Raw genomic sequence first — 14,058 nt, forward strand, 5'->3', positions numbered from 1 at the left:
AAAAAAAAAAAAAAAAAAAGAATTTTCTTTCTTTTTTTTAACCATGAATGTATATCCTTCTGTAATCCAGATATAAACTTCAATGTGACTTGCCAGAAAGGAGGAAAAGTGAGAACTAAGCAGGAGGCTCTCCTCCCCCAGTCTCCAGAGCTTAACCAAGCCCTGGCTCAAAGCCAGAGTGATCCATAGTAGCGGGGTGGGGGCAGTGGGCTTCAGTTCATGGCCCAGACGTCGGGACCATCTTTCTCTGGACTGCAGTCTAGATCTGCTTCCCTAGCAGAATCGTCAGGGCCCCCAAAGGTATAGCAAACTAGTGGTGGCTAGAGAACTGGCAGAGACGGGGTCTTCTAGGAGCTCTAAGTCTGTGAGAATGACTTGTTCCTTAGCACAGGGCCGGGACTGAAGGGCATCCAATGTGTTCCTGGGGGAGACCTTTTCCCTAAGCTCTACAAGGGTAGTTTGCCCTTGAGTCCAATCTTTGTTGAGACCTCAGGTAACATCACTGAGTTTTTGTTACTCTGTCCTATCTCCTTCTTAAGTACTCCTCTCATGGTTTTATCTGAGTGGATGCAGAAGGCCCTGTCAGACTTCGTAGGCCTTGGAGCAGGAGCCTCCATCAAAATCTCTCCATAAAGCAAAGACACCCAAGTCCTCTGTCTGGAGCTCAGGCAGCAACTCAGGACAGAGTTGCAATTTGTTGTGGTTGGTCTATCCCACACTCCTACCATGACAGGCTTGAGAAGGAACTGTCCATGCTGAGGGAGCCAGGGTGTCTTCACACCTCTCCCTTTTACCCCATTAGTCCGCAACAGCTCTCAAGCCTCTGTCTCAAGCCCCTTCACCCTCCTTTAGGACACCCTCAGCAGCATTATGGCTTTTGTCAAAGGTGTATGACTCTACTTCAGCAGAGGGGACAATTTGAAAAGCCTCTGGGTGGCTGGGTTTTGTGGGGACATGCCCCATCCTCTGGGGTGAAACTAGTGTTCCGTTCAGTGCACATCAAACACAAGCTCAGAAGGCGGATCAGAAAGAATCCTGATTCTCTCCCCTGAAGGCCGTGATGCCTAGGATGATACAAGCAGACTCAGGTAGTACAGCTCAGTGGGGAAGAGCAGGTGGTGTACACCTGACTGTAGACTAGACAAGGAAAGTCAGAAGTCTCTAGAGAGGTGTGTAGATAACCAGGGGTACCAGTACCTTCCAGAAGCACCTCTCAGATCTGCACTTGAGAGCAGATATTTGGGTAGCTAGGTCATTTATAGGGAAGGACAGTGTTTGCCTAGGCCTCTTAGGGATAAGAGGCCAAAACAAGCACCTTACTGAGGAGCCCTGGATTTCTTGTTGTGCTGGGACTAGGGCTATATACCTCTGACAATGTCTGAAATCACCCTGAACCTGTGGCTGTCAAGGACTGTGTCCTTCATCAGCACCAGAGAGTCTACTCTAATGTCCCAGGTCTCTAATGACACAGATCCCAGAAGTTTTGTCTGGCTGGGATGCAGTCAAAGGCCTGAGGTTAAAGACCTACCATGCTTATAGGTAGGGCTGAGAAGGAAGGGCCCACCTGCAGGGGTTTGGAGGAAGAGCAATGGATGTCAAGCCCGATTACTGTGCTGGGGCTCTCAATGCACTTGAGAATCTAGTGCTGTGGGGGTTTTTGCATTGTTTTGGTTATGTCTAAAAACATAAGACTCATAGATAATACGGCATTATTTCTAAAGCTACCATTTACTGACTTAGTCTCTCTCTATATACACACACACACATCTGTATTCACCTGCAGTGAGTTTGCAGTGTATACTCGCCCACAGGACTTGTAGTAATTCAGAGTCTACCTGAAGCTACTGGCATAGGGAGTACAGTATGCTCCCAGCACCCAAAGGCATGGCAGGGCTATCTGCACATTTTGGATGCACAGATCTGGAGTTGAATCAGCTGTAGTGATCATAACACAGAAGAAACAAGGAGACAGGCAGCTCAGAGTTCATGTGGGTGCAGAAGGCATGGAACAGATGGACTGTCAGACTAGCAGCTTGTTAGGTCGTGAGGAGTCATTGTTAGTCAAGGGAGAAAGAGGGGAGCAGAGTGGATTGAACGAGGCCTGGGAGGTGGTGATACCAGTGGGAAGTAGGGCCAGATGGAGCAGAGAAGAGAGCAGGCTGCCGGCTAGCAGAAAGGGAGCAGAAAGCAAGTGCTAGATTGGGGCAACTGGGAGATTAAAGTGGCTGAAGATCAGGGTCTAGGCCTGAGGGACATGTCTGACACCCTTCACTTGTAGAGCTGGCACTCCAGAGACGCTGACTCCAGCTGACGCTCAAGCTGTTTTAACTTCAGCACCTTCAGATTCTGGAGACGTTCTTTTACGCAGTAAGCCAGGGAACCAAGAGCTGGGAGGGGCCTCAGAGACCCCCTGATTCGCCTTTAGTGGGAACAGGGCCTGCAGGCCATCCTGCACCCCACCTACCATAGGGCTCCTTGCCAGGGCCCTCCACACAGGCCATGAGAATCTGCCTCCTCTACTAGGCTCTGACCTGGCACCTGACTTTTTCCTGCAGGAGACGGCTCTTCCAGAACGACGGAACTGAAGAGGCGCTGTGAAGAGCTGGAGGCCCAGCTGAAGGCCAAGGAGGAAGAAAACCGCAAATTATTGCAAGAACTGGAGCAGAAGAATGCTGCCATCGCTGTGCTGGAGAACACGGTCCGTGAGAGAGAGAAGAAGTACCTGGAGGAGCTGAAGGTGAAGAGCCACAAGCTGAGCATGCTCTCAGGGGAGTTAGAGCAGCGTGCCAGCACCGTGGCCTACCTCACCTCTCAGCTACATGCAGCCAAGAAGAAACTACTGAGCTCCAGCGGCACCTCTGACGCCAGCCCAGCTGGCAGCCCTGCACTGGCCAGCTACAAGCCCACACCCCCCAAGGACAAGCTGCCTGAGACACCTCGTCGCCGCATGAAGAAGAGCCTGTCGGCCCCACTGCACCCTGAGTTTGAGGAAGTCTACAGGTTCGGAGCTGAGAGCCGCAAACTCCTTCTGCGGGAGCCGGTGGATGCAATGCCAGATCCCACCCCGTTCCTGCTGGCCCGGGAGTCTGCTGAGGTCCAGCTCAAAGAGCGGCCTCTTGTCATACCTCCCATTGCCTCAGACCGTGGCGCCAGTGGGCAACATAGCCCAGCCCGAGACAAGCCACACAAGACCCACGTCGGGGTGGCTCATCGCATCCATCATGCCAGTCCACCACAGCCCCAGCCTGAGGGAGAGACGAGGGCTGTGGACCAAGTGAACACAGGGAAGGTGGTACGGAAGCACTCAGGGACAGACCGAACTGTGTGAAGCCTGCGGCCACCACCGCAGCCATCCATGCACTGTGAGCGCCACGGGGAACCTCGCCCACACCTTCCTCACCCCACTCATGCCAAATGTTTCCTACCATCGCAGCCTGGCTTCTGGCCCCATAGTGACACAATGGTGTCTCCACTGAAGATATTTACTGGCACTGTGGCCAATGCCTGCATGCCTATAGCTTGCTTCTAGCCCCACGCCATGAGATCTCGGCACACTTCCTAACAAGGACCAGGCCACGGCTGCATCACATACCACACTTGGAATCAGAACCGCTTGAAGTCAAAGCAAAATAAGGACCCACCCCTCCCAATATCCAAGGCAGCCTATGAGAGCAGAGCAGTAGCTTCTGCTTCTTCCTGGAACTCCTACCTTCTCACAGACCCTTTGCCAAGCAGCTGTAAGCAAGATGACCCTCACCTCTCATGTCACCCCAACCTGAGTGTGTGTTCATAATTTTTTGTTAGTTTCACCCAAGTGTTCAGGATCCAACAAATGTTTTTTTTCTAAACCCATCCTTCTCCTCTGTCGTTTTGAAGCACCGAGGGACTGTCTGTGGAGGAGGTGGGAGGGGAGGACTCACGGGTGGGGTGGGAATACTTGCTGCCTTGAGCTGTTGCTGAGATGTTGGTGCTCCTGCATTTCTGGCAGAAGCTGCGTTCTGTCCTGCCCAGGCTCCACACTGCCTCCCTAGCCCCAGCTGGCCAGGCCAGCCTCACAGTACCATTCTTCCCCAAGCCACACAAAGGCCTGGGAGAGGAGGAGTCTGGAGGCTGGGCAGGAACTGAACAGTTGACTCAGCAACCTCAGCCTTCTACCCTCTGGCCAGCAAAGGGCACGTACTGAGCAGAAACGGGTAGAACCCCTCTCCAGTGGCTTAACAGGAAGGAAGAGAGAATGTACTTGCCTTAAAACTTGCACTGGCGTGTGCTGTGTCCAAAGTTGTCAAAAAGAAGATCGAGATGCAAAACCAAGGCTAAAAAGATGCTGCTGCCGATTACAGCACCCACATGGTGACTCACAATTGGCTGTAACTCCAGGGACCCCGACACCTCACGTGTGGTGCACACATATTCAGACAGGCTCATACATACATACACAGAAATAAAAACTTAAAAAAAAACTAAGTGTGATGGTGCAGATTTGTGACCCCAGCCCTCGGGAGATGGAGATGGGGATCCTCGGGCTTTGGCGAGTCAGCAAGCTCCAGAATAGTAAGACCTTATCTCAAAAACAAATAAGGCAAGAACCTGAGGAATAAGCAAGATTGAGGTGCACCCACACACATGCATCCACACACCAAAACCCATTGCAAAACAAGGTTCATTTAATAGAAAAGTACGTGTAGATGGCCACTTTCAAATGCAAGAAAAATCAGCATCAAACACCCTCCACCAGCATTCCAGCTGCCCCTTGGTAAACTCCCTGCAATGACGTCAGCACCTGTGTGCCAGGCATGGTAGCTCCATGTAGTCCTCCACATGCTGATGCTGGGGTTAATCTGAGTTCAGGGTGAGGCACACCCCCTGGAGCACCCAGTGTGAGATGTGCTTCGTGGTAAAGAGGTCAGCTTCGAACACTAGGCCGACTCCCATGGCATTTCTCCTCATGGAGGTGGTATAGACGGGGGTCCGGAAGGTGTTCTGCAAAGGAGTGGCAGGGGACATCCTCAAGGTTGGAGGCATCAGCTCATGACTAGATGGGATTCAGCCTGAGAACTTAACATGAGCAGTGCCAGGCTTACATCGGATACCATGGGGTGCCTGGGCAAATGCTGCCTAGTTCCCAGCCAGCCAGAGTAGAAGGCACCTGCTGTCCACACTGGATGGAGCCACTTTCTGACTCAAATAGTGTATCCAGAATCTCCTAAGAAGGGAGTTTCCCCAGGGTCTCTACCACAGGCTCTAAGCTTGGACTTGACCCCAGGGATTATGGGCACCCACATGCATGTATACCAAATATTTTCATGCCCTAGCCTGCCCTGAGAGGAGGGACGGCACCATGGGGTCAGAGAGGTGACTGTCACCTGTAGCTTCAGACGGTGAGCTTCAATGGGGATGATCTTCAGGATGGGCAGGTCCACAACCAGCACCTTGGGCTTACTCTTGATAAGACACCCACTCTCTATATCCCAGTCAGCGCCCTCCAGGTAGAGCCCTGAAACAAAGCACCCTGGGGGTGACAGAAAGATGTGTCTGTGTTCTATTGTGTGGCAACACTCCTCTCACAGGTGTGCACAGAGGAAAAGTACAAATGCCACTGGGGTGGGGCGCTCAACTCTGCCCTTCTTCCACATAAAAGAATAGCTGGATAGGAGATGCAGGGCTCCAAGGAAGTGGTCCAGGCAGCACTTGTCTTCCTGGACTCTGGCTTCAGGGCACCCAGCAATCCCAGCATCCTATGAACCAAAGGGGAAGTCCAAGAGAAGTGTGGTCTCTAGCACACAGAGACCCCAAAAGTGAGAATGTCTACACTTATTGGTGGTCTAGTGATTACCATTCAGCGCTCTCACCAAAGGCAAAAGTCGTCCACCTGCCCAACAGAGTGGCAGCTGGATGCTCACCAGTGAGACCTATCTGAGGGCCCCTGAGACTTGCCCATTAATCCACTCTTCTTAAACAGGCACAAAGGGGCTTCTGCTCTTCGCAGTTCAGTGAACTCTAGCTAGGGAAACAGTTTCCAACTAGCGCCTGCACAGAATGCTGGCATCTAGCAGCTGTGGCCCATGGACAAAAGATAGGGATGAATGCAGCTCAGCACAATTGCAGACCTGCTTAAGACACTAGGAGGGGTTTGGTTTCGTGATTTTAACAGGTTATACAGCTCTCAAGTGGGAACTTTGTAGCTGACAGTGTCAGGTCACAATGTCAAAAGCTTGAATATGCCTGACCAAAGCTCTGGGCTAGCTTATGTGCTTTTTTGGCCCCTACTCGTCTGCCCTTCAGGGGAAGCCGCTCAGTTATCTCTGAGAACTTAATCTAGGCTCCCACTTGCCACAAACTAGCATGGTCAGGCCTCCCTGCCATCCACCCTGTGACTCAGCTAGTTTCCATCAGGAAACTCTGCTCTCTGAGATGCCACAGCAGCAACATAGGATCCACGTGGTGCTCATCCCGTTGAGCTAGGTGATGGTTCTGAGAGGAAAGCCCCAGCTGGAGAGCAGGGTATGTGACCCTCCCTGTACCTTGCCCTGCTCGCTCATTCACTTCGTCAGCGTCCTGGAACTTGGTCACTTGTGTGAACAAGGTGGACCGGTCCAGCGGCCAGCCATTTCTCCGGCACGTGGCCTGTACCAGTGCTGTGAGGTAGGACTCTGGGATGTGCAGCCCTGAAAGCCACATCACACTAGGCTCGCTCTCGGTGACCTGGTAGGGAAGGTGGGCAGGACAGGAAGCTGGGCTGTGACACCAGCTTCAAAGCTGATTAAGAAAACAAAAGCCTGGTTTTCCATGGTGACAAATGTTGGCATTAGGTCAATTATCTGCCCACAGGGGAAAAGGTGACCACCAAACTCCCGGTGGACCAAAACTTTAGGGAAACACCAAGGTCATTAAAGTGCTTGCTACATAGATGTCCCCACTTGATACTGAGAACCCACATTAAAGACATCAGGTGTGGTAGCACATGCTTGCAATCCTGTGCTGAGGCAGTAGAGAAAGATCTTTGAGGTTTCCCGAACAGCCAGCCTAGCCAAATCAGTGAATCCCAGGTCCTAAAGAGAAACCCTGTCTAAACAGTCATGGCCCATTAGGAATGACACTCAAGGTTCGTGTCTGGCCTCTCTCCACATGTACACACACCTGCATACATACAGATGGACACAAACCTACAAAAGGACCACACCTAACCTCTCGCTGTTTTCTCAAGTGGAGAATTGCAAAGCCCAGATGCCACCCAAAAAAAGAAAAGAAAAGAAAAGAAAGAAAGAAAGAAAGAAAGAAAGAAAGAAAGAAAGAAAAGTTTTGGCTGCATTCATACTGAAAAACCTTCCTATAGAAACACACACACCATCATCATCCAAGTAAAAGGCTCCCAGCAGGGAGGAGTCCATGCATCACCAGCAGACCAAGAGTTACTGTCTTTCATATACAAAGAGCTCTTAGAAACCAATAAAAAGGGCTAAGGAGACAGATCAGTGGACAAAGCACTTAGCACACAGTCCTGAAGACCTGGATTTGGATCCCCAGGAAGTACAGAAAGCTGGGGTGGTGCCACCCTTCTAATCTTAGTGCCCCCATAGTGAGATGGGAGACAGGCAAGAGGATGAGCAGAGGCTTGCAGGCCAGCTAGCTTGTACTGCCTAGCAGTGAACAAGGGACCCTGTCTCAAAATGGAAAGCAAGGACTGACTCCCACATATGAACCCAAATGCATGCATTCACACACACAGAGATATAAACATACTTCATACATTTTTAAAAAGTCTGTAAAAAGATGGAGTCTTCTCTTGAAATAGACATGACGGTTCAGAGAAAATATAAATAATCTTTAAGTATATGAAACACCCTCCACTTCACCTTCATTAAAGAAACGGCAGGGCTGGAGAGATGGCTCGGTGGTTAAGAGCACTGAGTGCTCTTCCAGAGAACCAAGATTCAATTCCCAGCACCCACATGGCAGCTCATAACTGTAACTCCAAGATCTGACACTCTCACACAGACATACATGCAGGCAAAATGCCAATGCACATAAAAATAAATCATTTTAAAAAAGAAAAGAAGCCTGGCGGTGGTGGCACACTCCTTTAATCCCAGCACTCGGGAGGCAGAGGCAGGCGGATCTTTGTGAGTTCAAGACCAGCCTGGTCTACAAGAGCTAGTTCCAGGACAGGCTCCAAAACCACAGAGAAACCCTGTCTCAAAAAAAAAAAAAAAAGAAAGAAAGAAAAAGAAACCAAATAAATAAAAAGAAAAAAGAAAAGAAGCAGGCCAAAAACAATTAAATGCTCCATGCTCCATCACTGAGCAAAGGCCCCAGACTCAAAGACTGCACAGATTTGCAGAAGAAAGCAAATGTCACTCCCCAAGTATTATGACTTCAACTTTGTAGAAAACTCACAGATAAGACTTCAGCTCAAACCTATAATCCCAATGCTTGGGAGACTGAGGCAGGAGGATCGCACCAATTCATGCCAGCATGGCTGAAGAAGTAAAGGTGACCTCACAACAACAGATGAAGGGCACGTGTGCTCTAGGGTGTGTGGGACACACACTGGCTTCACTCAAGGACACTGACCACAGTGCTCTTTGTGACACAAATGTGTACAGTCACCACCTAAATGTCCACCACCAGGAGGAAGGATAAAGACCCTAAAAAGCGTGAACTAGAACAGATGCCAAGACATTTAGAAGAAATTATCTCAGGTGTACATAAATCAGACTCGCAAAGGCATGACAACTGAGGACGTCCCTGGGACACCTGATATACATTCCCAGGGGAAAGCGGGAGTGGGTGTGTGGGCAGAGCCAGACCCACAGTGGCCCGACACTCACCCACAGTGTGTACTGGCTGTACCGCCGCAGGAAGTAGACCATCCAGTTCCCAAGGGTCTTCAGGGTGTCCGGGGCAAGCTTCCTCCAGATGTGAGGGATGTGCCCGAGGAAGAGAGACCTGGCTACATCATCTAACTCATTGCTCATCCCAACTTCGCCAGCCAAGGCCTGTTGGCAGAACAGAGAGTCCTCAGCAGGGCTGTGGAGGGCCTGGGGCTCCCCCCATCATGCCCTGTCCGCCCTAGGGCCACACTCACTCTTTGGAGCTCAGCCAGAGACCTAGTCATGCGGATGGCGAGTTTGTTGAAGCGCCCCAGCTCCTGCAGCAGCACCACCGAGGTAGGTGAGATGTTAAAACCCAGGTGCTTCCGGACCTGGTCCAGGTCAAAGATCTTGGGCATCTTGTTCTCAATGTCCTTGGCCACCTGGCCAATGTAGTCGTCACGGCTGATGCCACTGCTGGATTCCCCTGGAAGGATGACACTTTAAGAGGTTTTGAGACTAGCTGCATTGGGAGATGGGGCTTTGGGAGCCTCCTCGTTCTTGGGAAAGCTGCCACCCACCAGGAGCACCCCTGTCCCAGCAGCTCTACCTGTCTGTGGCTGTAGCTCCAGCAGATGCTCCCACATATCCCGAGCTGCCTGTGTGTAATAGCCGATCTCAGCATTGGAGTGGAGACCGAACACTTCCGGCGTGTTGGCCAGTGGGAGGGCCTCGATGGCTTCTAGAATCACGGTGAGAGAGAACAGGTTGTACCGTTTCTGAGGACACCCCAAATCAAAAGTAACTCTGTTGTTGTGTTTTAGAGTAAAGGCCCTATTGGGCCTCGCCCATCTGCATGCACTGTATCCGTGGTGCAGATGGCTCAGTGACCATCCCAGTGTCACCCTTCCAGATGCCATCCCAGGGTTGGTAACCTCGGCTAAGGAGCAGCTCTGAGGTGAGGCAGAGCCCAGGGAACAGCCTCACTTGGCCAGCCCAGAAGTCCCACCAGGAGAGGGTGGCAAAGAGCTCGGGTCAACCACAGCAAAAGCACATGGAATCTGTCATCCTTCACAGAATTTTCTTCACCCTCGGGACAGCTCACCAACAAATTTATCCTTCACGTCACCCACAGGGATTTTGTAATCCACTTCCTTGTTCCGGAAGAAGTGGAATGGTTGAAAAGTATCGAAAATGAAGTCTCCCAGGTACTCGTCCATGTACGTGGTAAGGATGCGCCGGTCGAAGCTGTCGATGGCCCGGCCTCCGTACATGACCTGAGGTCAGAGTGGATGAGAACCAGTGGGGTCCCATCGCCCCACCTGCACCTGCAGCTCCAGCCTCCACCACTGCCCGGCTCCAACCTGTCTACTTAAATAACCGGGGCCAGACAGACAAGAAAGGGGGCTTATCTATAAAATCACGCTTTAGGCTGAGGCCTCCTGAAAACAGACCAAAAGCATGAAGCTGTCCACAGGGAGCCTAAAGCAACTGGGAGAATTCCCAAGTGGATCAGACAGACAGACAGACAAGAACCTAGACACCAGCAGCCAGTCCTTCTGCATTGCAGAATTCCCCAAATCTAGCTTTCCCATCAGTTCAGCTAGAAGCATGGTACCCACAGCCCAAGAACACAACAAGGCTTCTTGGATGTGCTCAGCACGTTGGCAAGCTGGGTACTGCCCAGAGAAAGATTAGCGGGGGCCCTGGGCCCTAGAGTCACACAAGAGACCTCCCTGGAAAAACAGTGAGGAGGCAAGAGTATGTTTAAGGGACCTTGGGTAGTAAGGAGTGGGTGGGGGCAGGAACAAGGGCTATCCTAAGGGCTCAAAGGACAGGTGTCTCGGTCCCAGACCCCAGCCCACAGGAAGCACCCAAGCCTCGTCACCTCTCCAATCAGGTACTTGAGGCTGCCCCACGGGATGCGTGGGTCACGCTGCTGGAAGGCTTTCGTTAGGTATGTATTCAGGATTTCCATGCAGACCTTAAAGAGAAGAAACAGCTGTTAGCAGCCACTCACACCCCGCAACTTGCTGTTGGTGACTGTGGAAGGCAGATGCAGAAGCCAGGCAGCTCGAGGTGCACCGGCTGGACCAGTGTCACCACCCTCACCTGGAAGTCGGACTCGTTGAAATCATAGTACACATTCCAGCCGATCTTGCCAAACTTCCTCCTCTCTTGTACCACAGCATGGAAGAAGGCCAGCACGTAGACCAGGGGCTTGAAGGCGCTGTGTGGACACTGCTCCAGCATCTCATGGGAGATCTTGAAGTAGGTTGCTCGCATGTTCAGTTTGAGCCCGTTAGGCGGCTCCGTGACCACCTGTGGAAAAGCAGAAGGCAGACCTGACCCAGGAGCCCTCTGCCACCTCCTGCTCCCACAGTTTGTTTGAGCTGGAATGGGAGATCTGGGCAGCACACACACAAGTCCCACAGCCACGTAGGAAGAGTGGGATGGGTACGTGGGCTAGCCCCTTCACCCTAAGGTCCCTATGGCAGTGACCTGGACTGGGACTGTAGCATGTCTGTGTTGACCCCAAGACAGACCTTTAAGGACTTCTGCAGGATTCCAATGGGGAAGCCCTTGGTGGGGTCTGTGGTGAGCCACAGGCGGAAGTCGGGGTGTGGCTTGGTGATCCTCTCCAGGGACTTCTCTAGGTCCTTCAGCCACTTGACCAGAAGGTGGCAGTTCTGCAACATGAGCCACTGTCCGCGAGCCACTGCTGTCTCCAGCAGCTGCAGTGCCACCTGCGGGGGGTGGGGGGGTAGGGTGTGGGTGGACTAGCATTCCCAAGCTAGGCCAACCCTGGACTCCAGTGCCACCTGCAGGAGGGGTGCAGGGTGCGGGTGCAGGTGGACTAGCATTCCCAAGAGAGTGAGAAGGATGCAGGGATCCAGGAGCTAAGGTGGAAAGCCTCCTGAGGCAGCCTTCCTGCCACCTGTGACATCCATGCCTCGTGCCTCTTCAGCCTCCACAGCCCCAAGATCCCTCACTTCTGTCACAGTCACATTGCACCCAAGACTGGACTCAAACAGGCCTGCAAAAGTCTTGCCTATCCCTCCAGGAAGCATAATTGACCCTCAGAATTCAGACCTAAAGAGCCTGGAGCACAGAGGTGGTCCATGATCCTCCAGATCATGAGGACCAGACCTGGATGGCACTCACATGGAAATGGCTTCCTCCGGGTGGGAGGTTGGACCTGCCTGCCATGCCCTGTCTACCCAGTGTCGCTGTTCCTGCCCTGTGCGTTGGTAGCCGTGTTTCTCAGACACCCACAGGTACTTCATAACAAAGCCGCAGATAGGAGTCGGCGCCCTCTGACCTCGAGTTTCCCTGAGTGCTGTGCCCTGTCACAATGAGCTAGCAGGTGGCATGGGACAAATGGCTTCCAAATGGCCACCCTACGATCCCCATGAGCCACACACCAGAAGCCTAAGACCACTGACACGTACGGGACCCATGGTGACAAAGGCTTAGAAAGGAGTGGAGTTGGGTGGTCACAGGTGGCGGAGAGACCACAGCCAAGCTGTCGCCAGTGTCTCATTGTTTGATCCTGACTTCAGTTCCATCCCAGGAGCGCTCCGGGACACAGCTTACAAACCCACTAGTTACCTTTTCTTGGCCTTGACCCATTGCAAGAAACTTGAGGCGATTGCCCCCAAAGCCACTCCGCTCAGCCAGCTTCATGAGGTCACTGGCAGGGTCAGAGCCAGGACTCAGGATGAATACAATGGGCGAATTGGGGGTGCTCTGCTCGAAAATGGCCTCAAAGCTGATCATCGGGGGCTGAACATACCTGGCAAAAGGGAGAACACGAAACGACCTGCAGGACAGCTCCAGGTCCTCTCCCTACCCTGCTGCCTCTCACTCCCCGTCAGCATCCAGAACACAGTCCTTCACACCTGTGTCCTGGCCTTCTGAGAATCCCGTTGCACACAGATCCAGCACCCATGATGCTCTCCTAGGTAGCAGAGGCCTCCCTGGCTCCCTCTACCTCATGTGTTCCCTGTATACTAGTTTCAGCAAGGTGATACTGAGCTGGGGGCTTTGACCTGCTCTTCATGTGCACAGGCCTCCGACACATACCCGGAAATCACACATCAGCTGCTCTGTGGGATGCGCCACACTGCCCCTTTCTTTAGGATTTTCAATTAGTTATATTCTAATTTAGACAGTGTTTGTCCCCTGGACACACCCCTACTCGACACATGGACCCCAACACAATGGTATCGGAGGTGGCGGTACTGGTCACCAAGGCACCACCCTTGGAAGGGATTAACATACTTCCTACAGGACTGGGTTCCTTCTCACGTGATCGGGTAGTTACAAAGTGAGGTTCCTCATGTGCCTGACTTCTTTGGCACATGGCTCTTTCTCTTGTTGCCAGGCTGTGATTCTGGCTACCAGAAACACAAGCCAAATAAATCTTGTTTTGTTCAACATCACGCAGCATCAAGTATTTGGTTGTGGCAACACAGAACAGACTAAGACAGCCGCCAATGCATGAGGAAGAAGGGGTTTCATATTTTAAAGAAATCAGAATTTCTGTGTTAATCACCATCTACTGCCAAAGGATCTGTGTACGGTTAGAAATGAATCACTAGGGGTCGATTTAATACTGTGTCTGTTTAGTGGAGTAAGAGTATCTTGCCCATATGACAGGAAGGTGGGCACGAAGTCCCACCTCTACCCAAGAAGCTATTGCCAATGGAAAAAGAACAAGAGTTACTTTTCCCCCAAAACTGTGGGTCTGGCAGGTCCGCCACACTCCAGTGGTCACACATCCAAGATATACAGGCAGCAGAAATGGGACTCAGTGGGTTTTAAAAAGCGAGAACACAAAGATGGGAGGGGGATGGGAGGAGCTAGAGGATGAATAAGGTCAAAATGCACTGTACGAAATCTTCAAAGAACTAATAAAAATTAAGAAAAGGTGCCACGCAGTGGTAGCACACACCTTTAATCTCAGCGCTCAGGAGGCAGATGCAGGTGAATCTTTCTGAGTTCGAGGCCAGCCTGGTCTACAAAGTGAGTTCCAGGACTACATCCAGGGCTACACAGAGAAACCCTGTCTTGAAAAAACCAACCAAACAAACAAACAAACATAAAACCAAAACCACAAATTGGATGGCTCCTAAGGAATGACACCAAGGTTGAGCTCATGCCTTGAAGCATGCATACACACATGCCCACTCTCCCACACACATGACCACTCTCCCCCACACATGCCCACTCTCCCACACACATG

The 14,058-nt window shown here is 51.7% G+C and overlaps 2 protein-coding genes across 2 annotated transcripts in view; one reads left to right on the plus strand and one right to left on the minus strand.

The window, feature by feature from the left end:
- Ccdc92 (coiled-coil domain containing 92) overlaps positions 1–4,445 on the plus strand; it is a 28,998-nt gene extending 24,553 nt beyond the window's left edge. Inside the window, exon 4 of the mRNA XM_005344366.2 lies at positions 2,556–4,445. Coding sequence (XP_005344423.1) covers positions 2,556–3,328 — 773 coding nt within the window. The 3' untranslated portion in view covers positions 3,329–4,445. The remainder of the gene's footprint in view (positions 1–2,555) is intronic.
- Positions 4,446–4,551: 106 nt separating this feature from the next.
- The window catches only part of Dnah10 (dynein axonemal heavy chain 10), a 121,566-nt gene continuing 112,059 nt past the window's right edge, over positions 4,552–14,058 (minus strand). The window contains exons 69-79 of the mRNA XM_005344367.2: positions 12,423–12,606; positions 11,357–11,557; positions 10,923–11,132; positions 10,699–10,794; positions 9,916–10,087; positions 9,421–9,552; positions 9,086–9,297; positions 8,829–8,996; positions 6,522–6,702; positions 5,364–5,509; positions 4,552–4,980 (exon numbers count right to left, since the gene is read on the minus strand). Coding sequence (XP_005344424.1) covers positions 4,834–4,980; positions 5,364–5,509; positions 6,522–6,702; positions 8,829–8,996; positions 9,086–9,297; positions 9,421–9,552; positions 9,916–10,087; positions 10,699–10,794; positions 10,923–11,132; positions 11,357–11,557; positions 12,423–12,606 — 1,849 coding nt within the window. The 3' untranslated portion in view covers positions 4,552–4,833. The remainder of the gene's footprint in view (positions 4,981–5,363; positions 5,510–6,521; positions 6,703–8,828; positions 8,997–9,085; positions 9,298–9,420; positions 9,553–9,915; positions 10,088–10,698; positions 10,795–10,922; positions 11,133–11,356; positions 11,558–12,422; positions 12,607–14,058) is intronic.

Source organism: Microtus ochrogaster, chromosome 2, assembly GCF_000317375.1.
Source record: "Microtus ochrogaster isolate Prairie Vole_2 chromosome 2, MicOch1.0, whole genome shotgun sequence".
NCBI classification, from domain to species: domain Eukaryota; kingdom Metazoa; phylum Chordata; class Mammalia; order Rodentia; family Cricetidae; genus Microtus; species Microtus ochrogaster.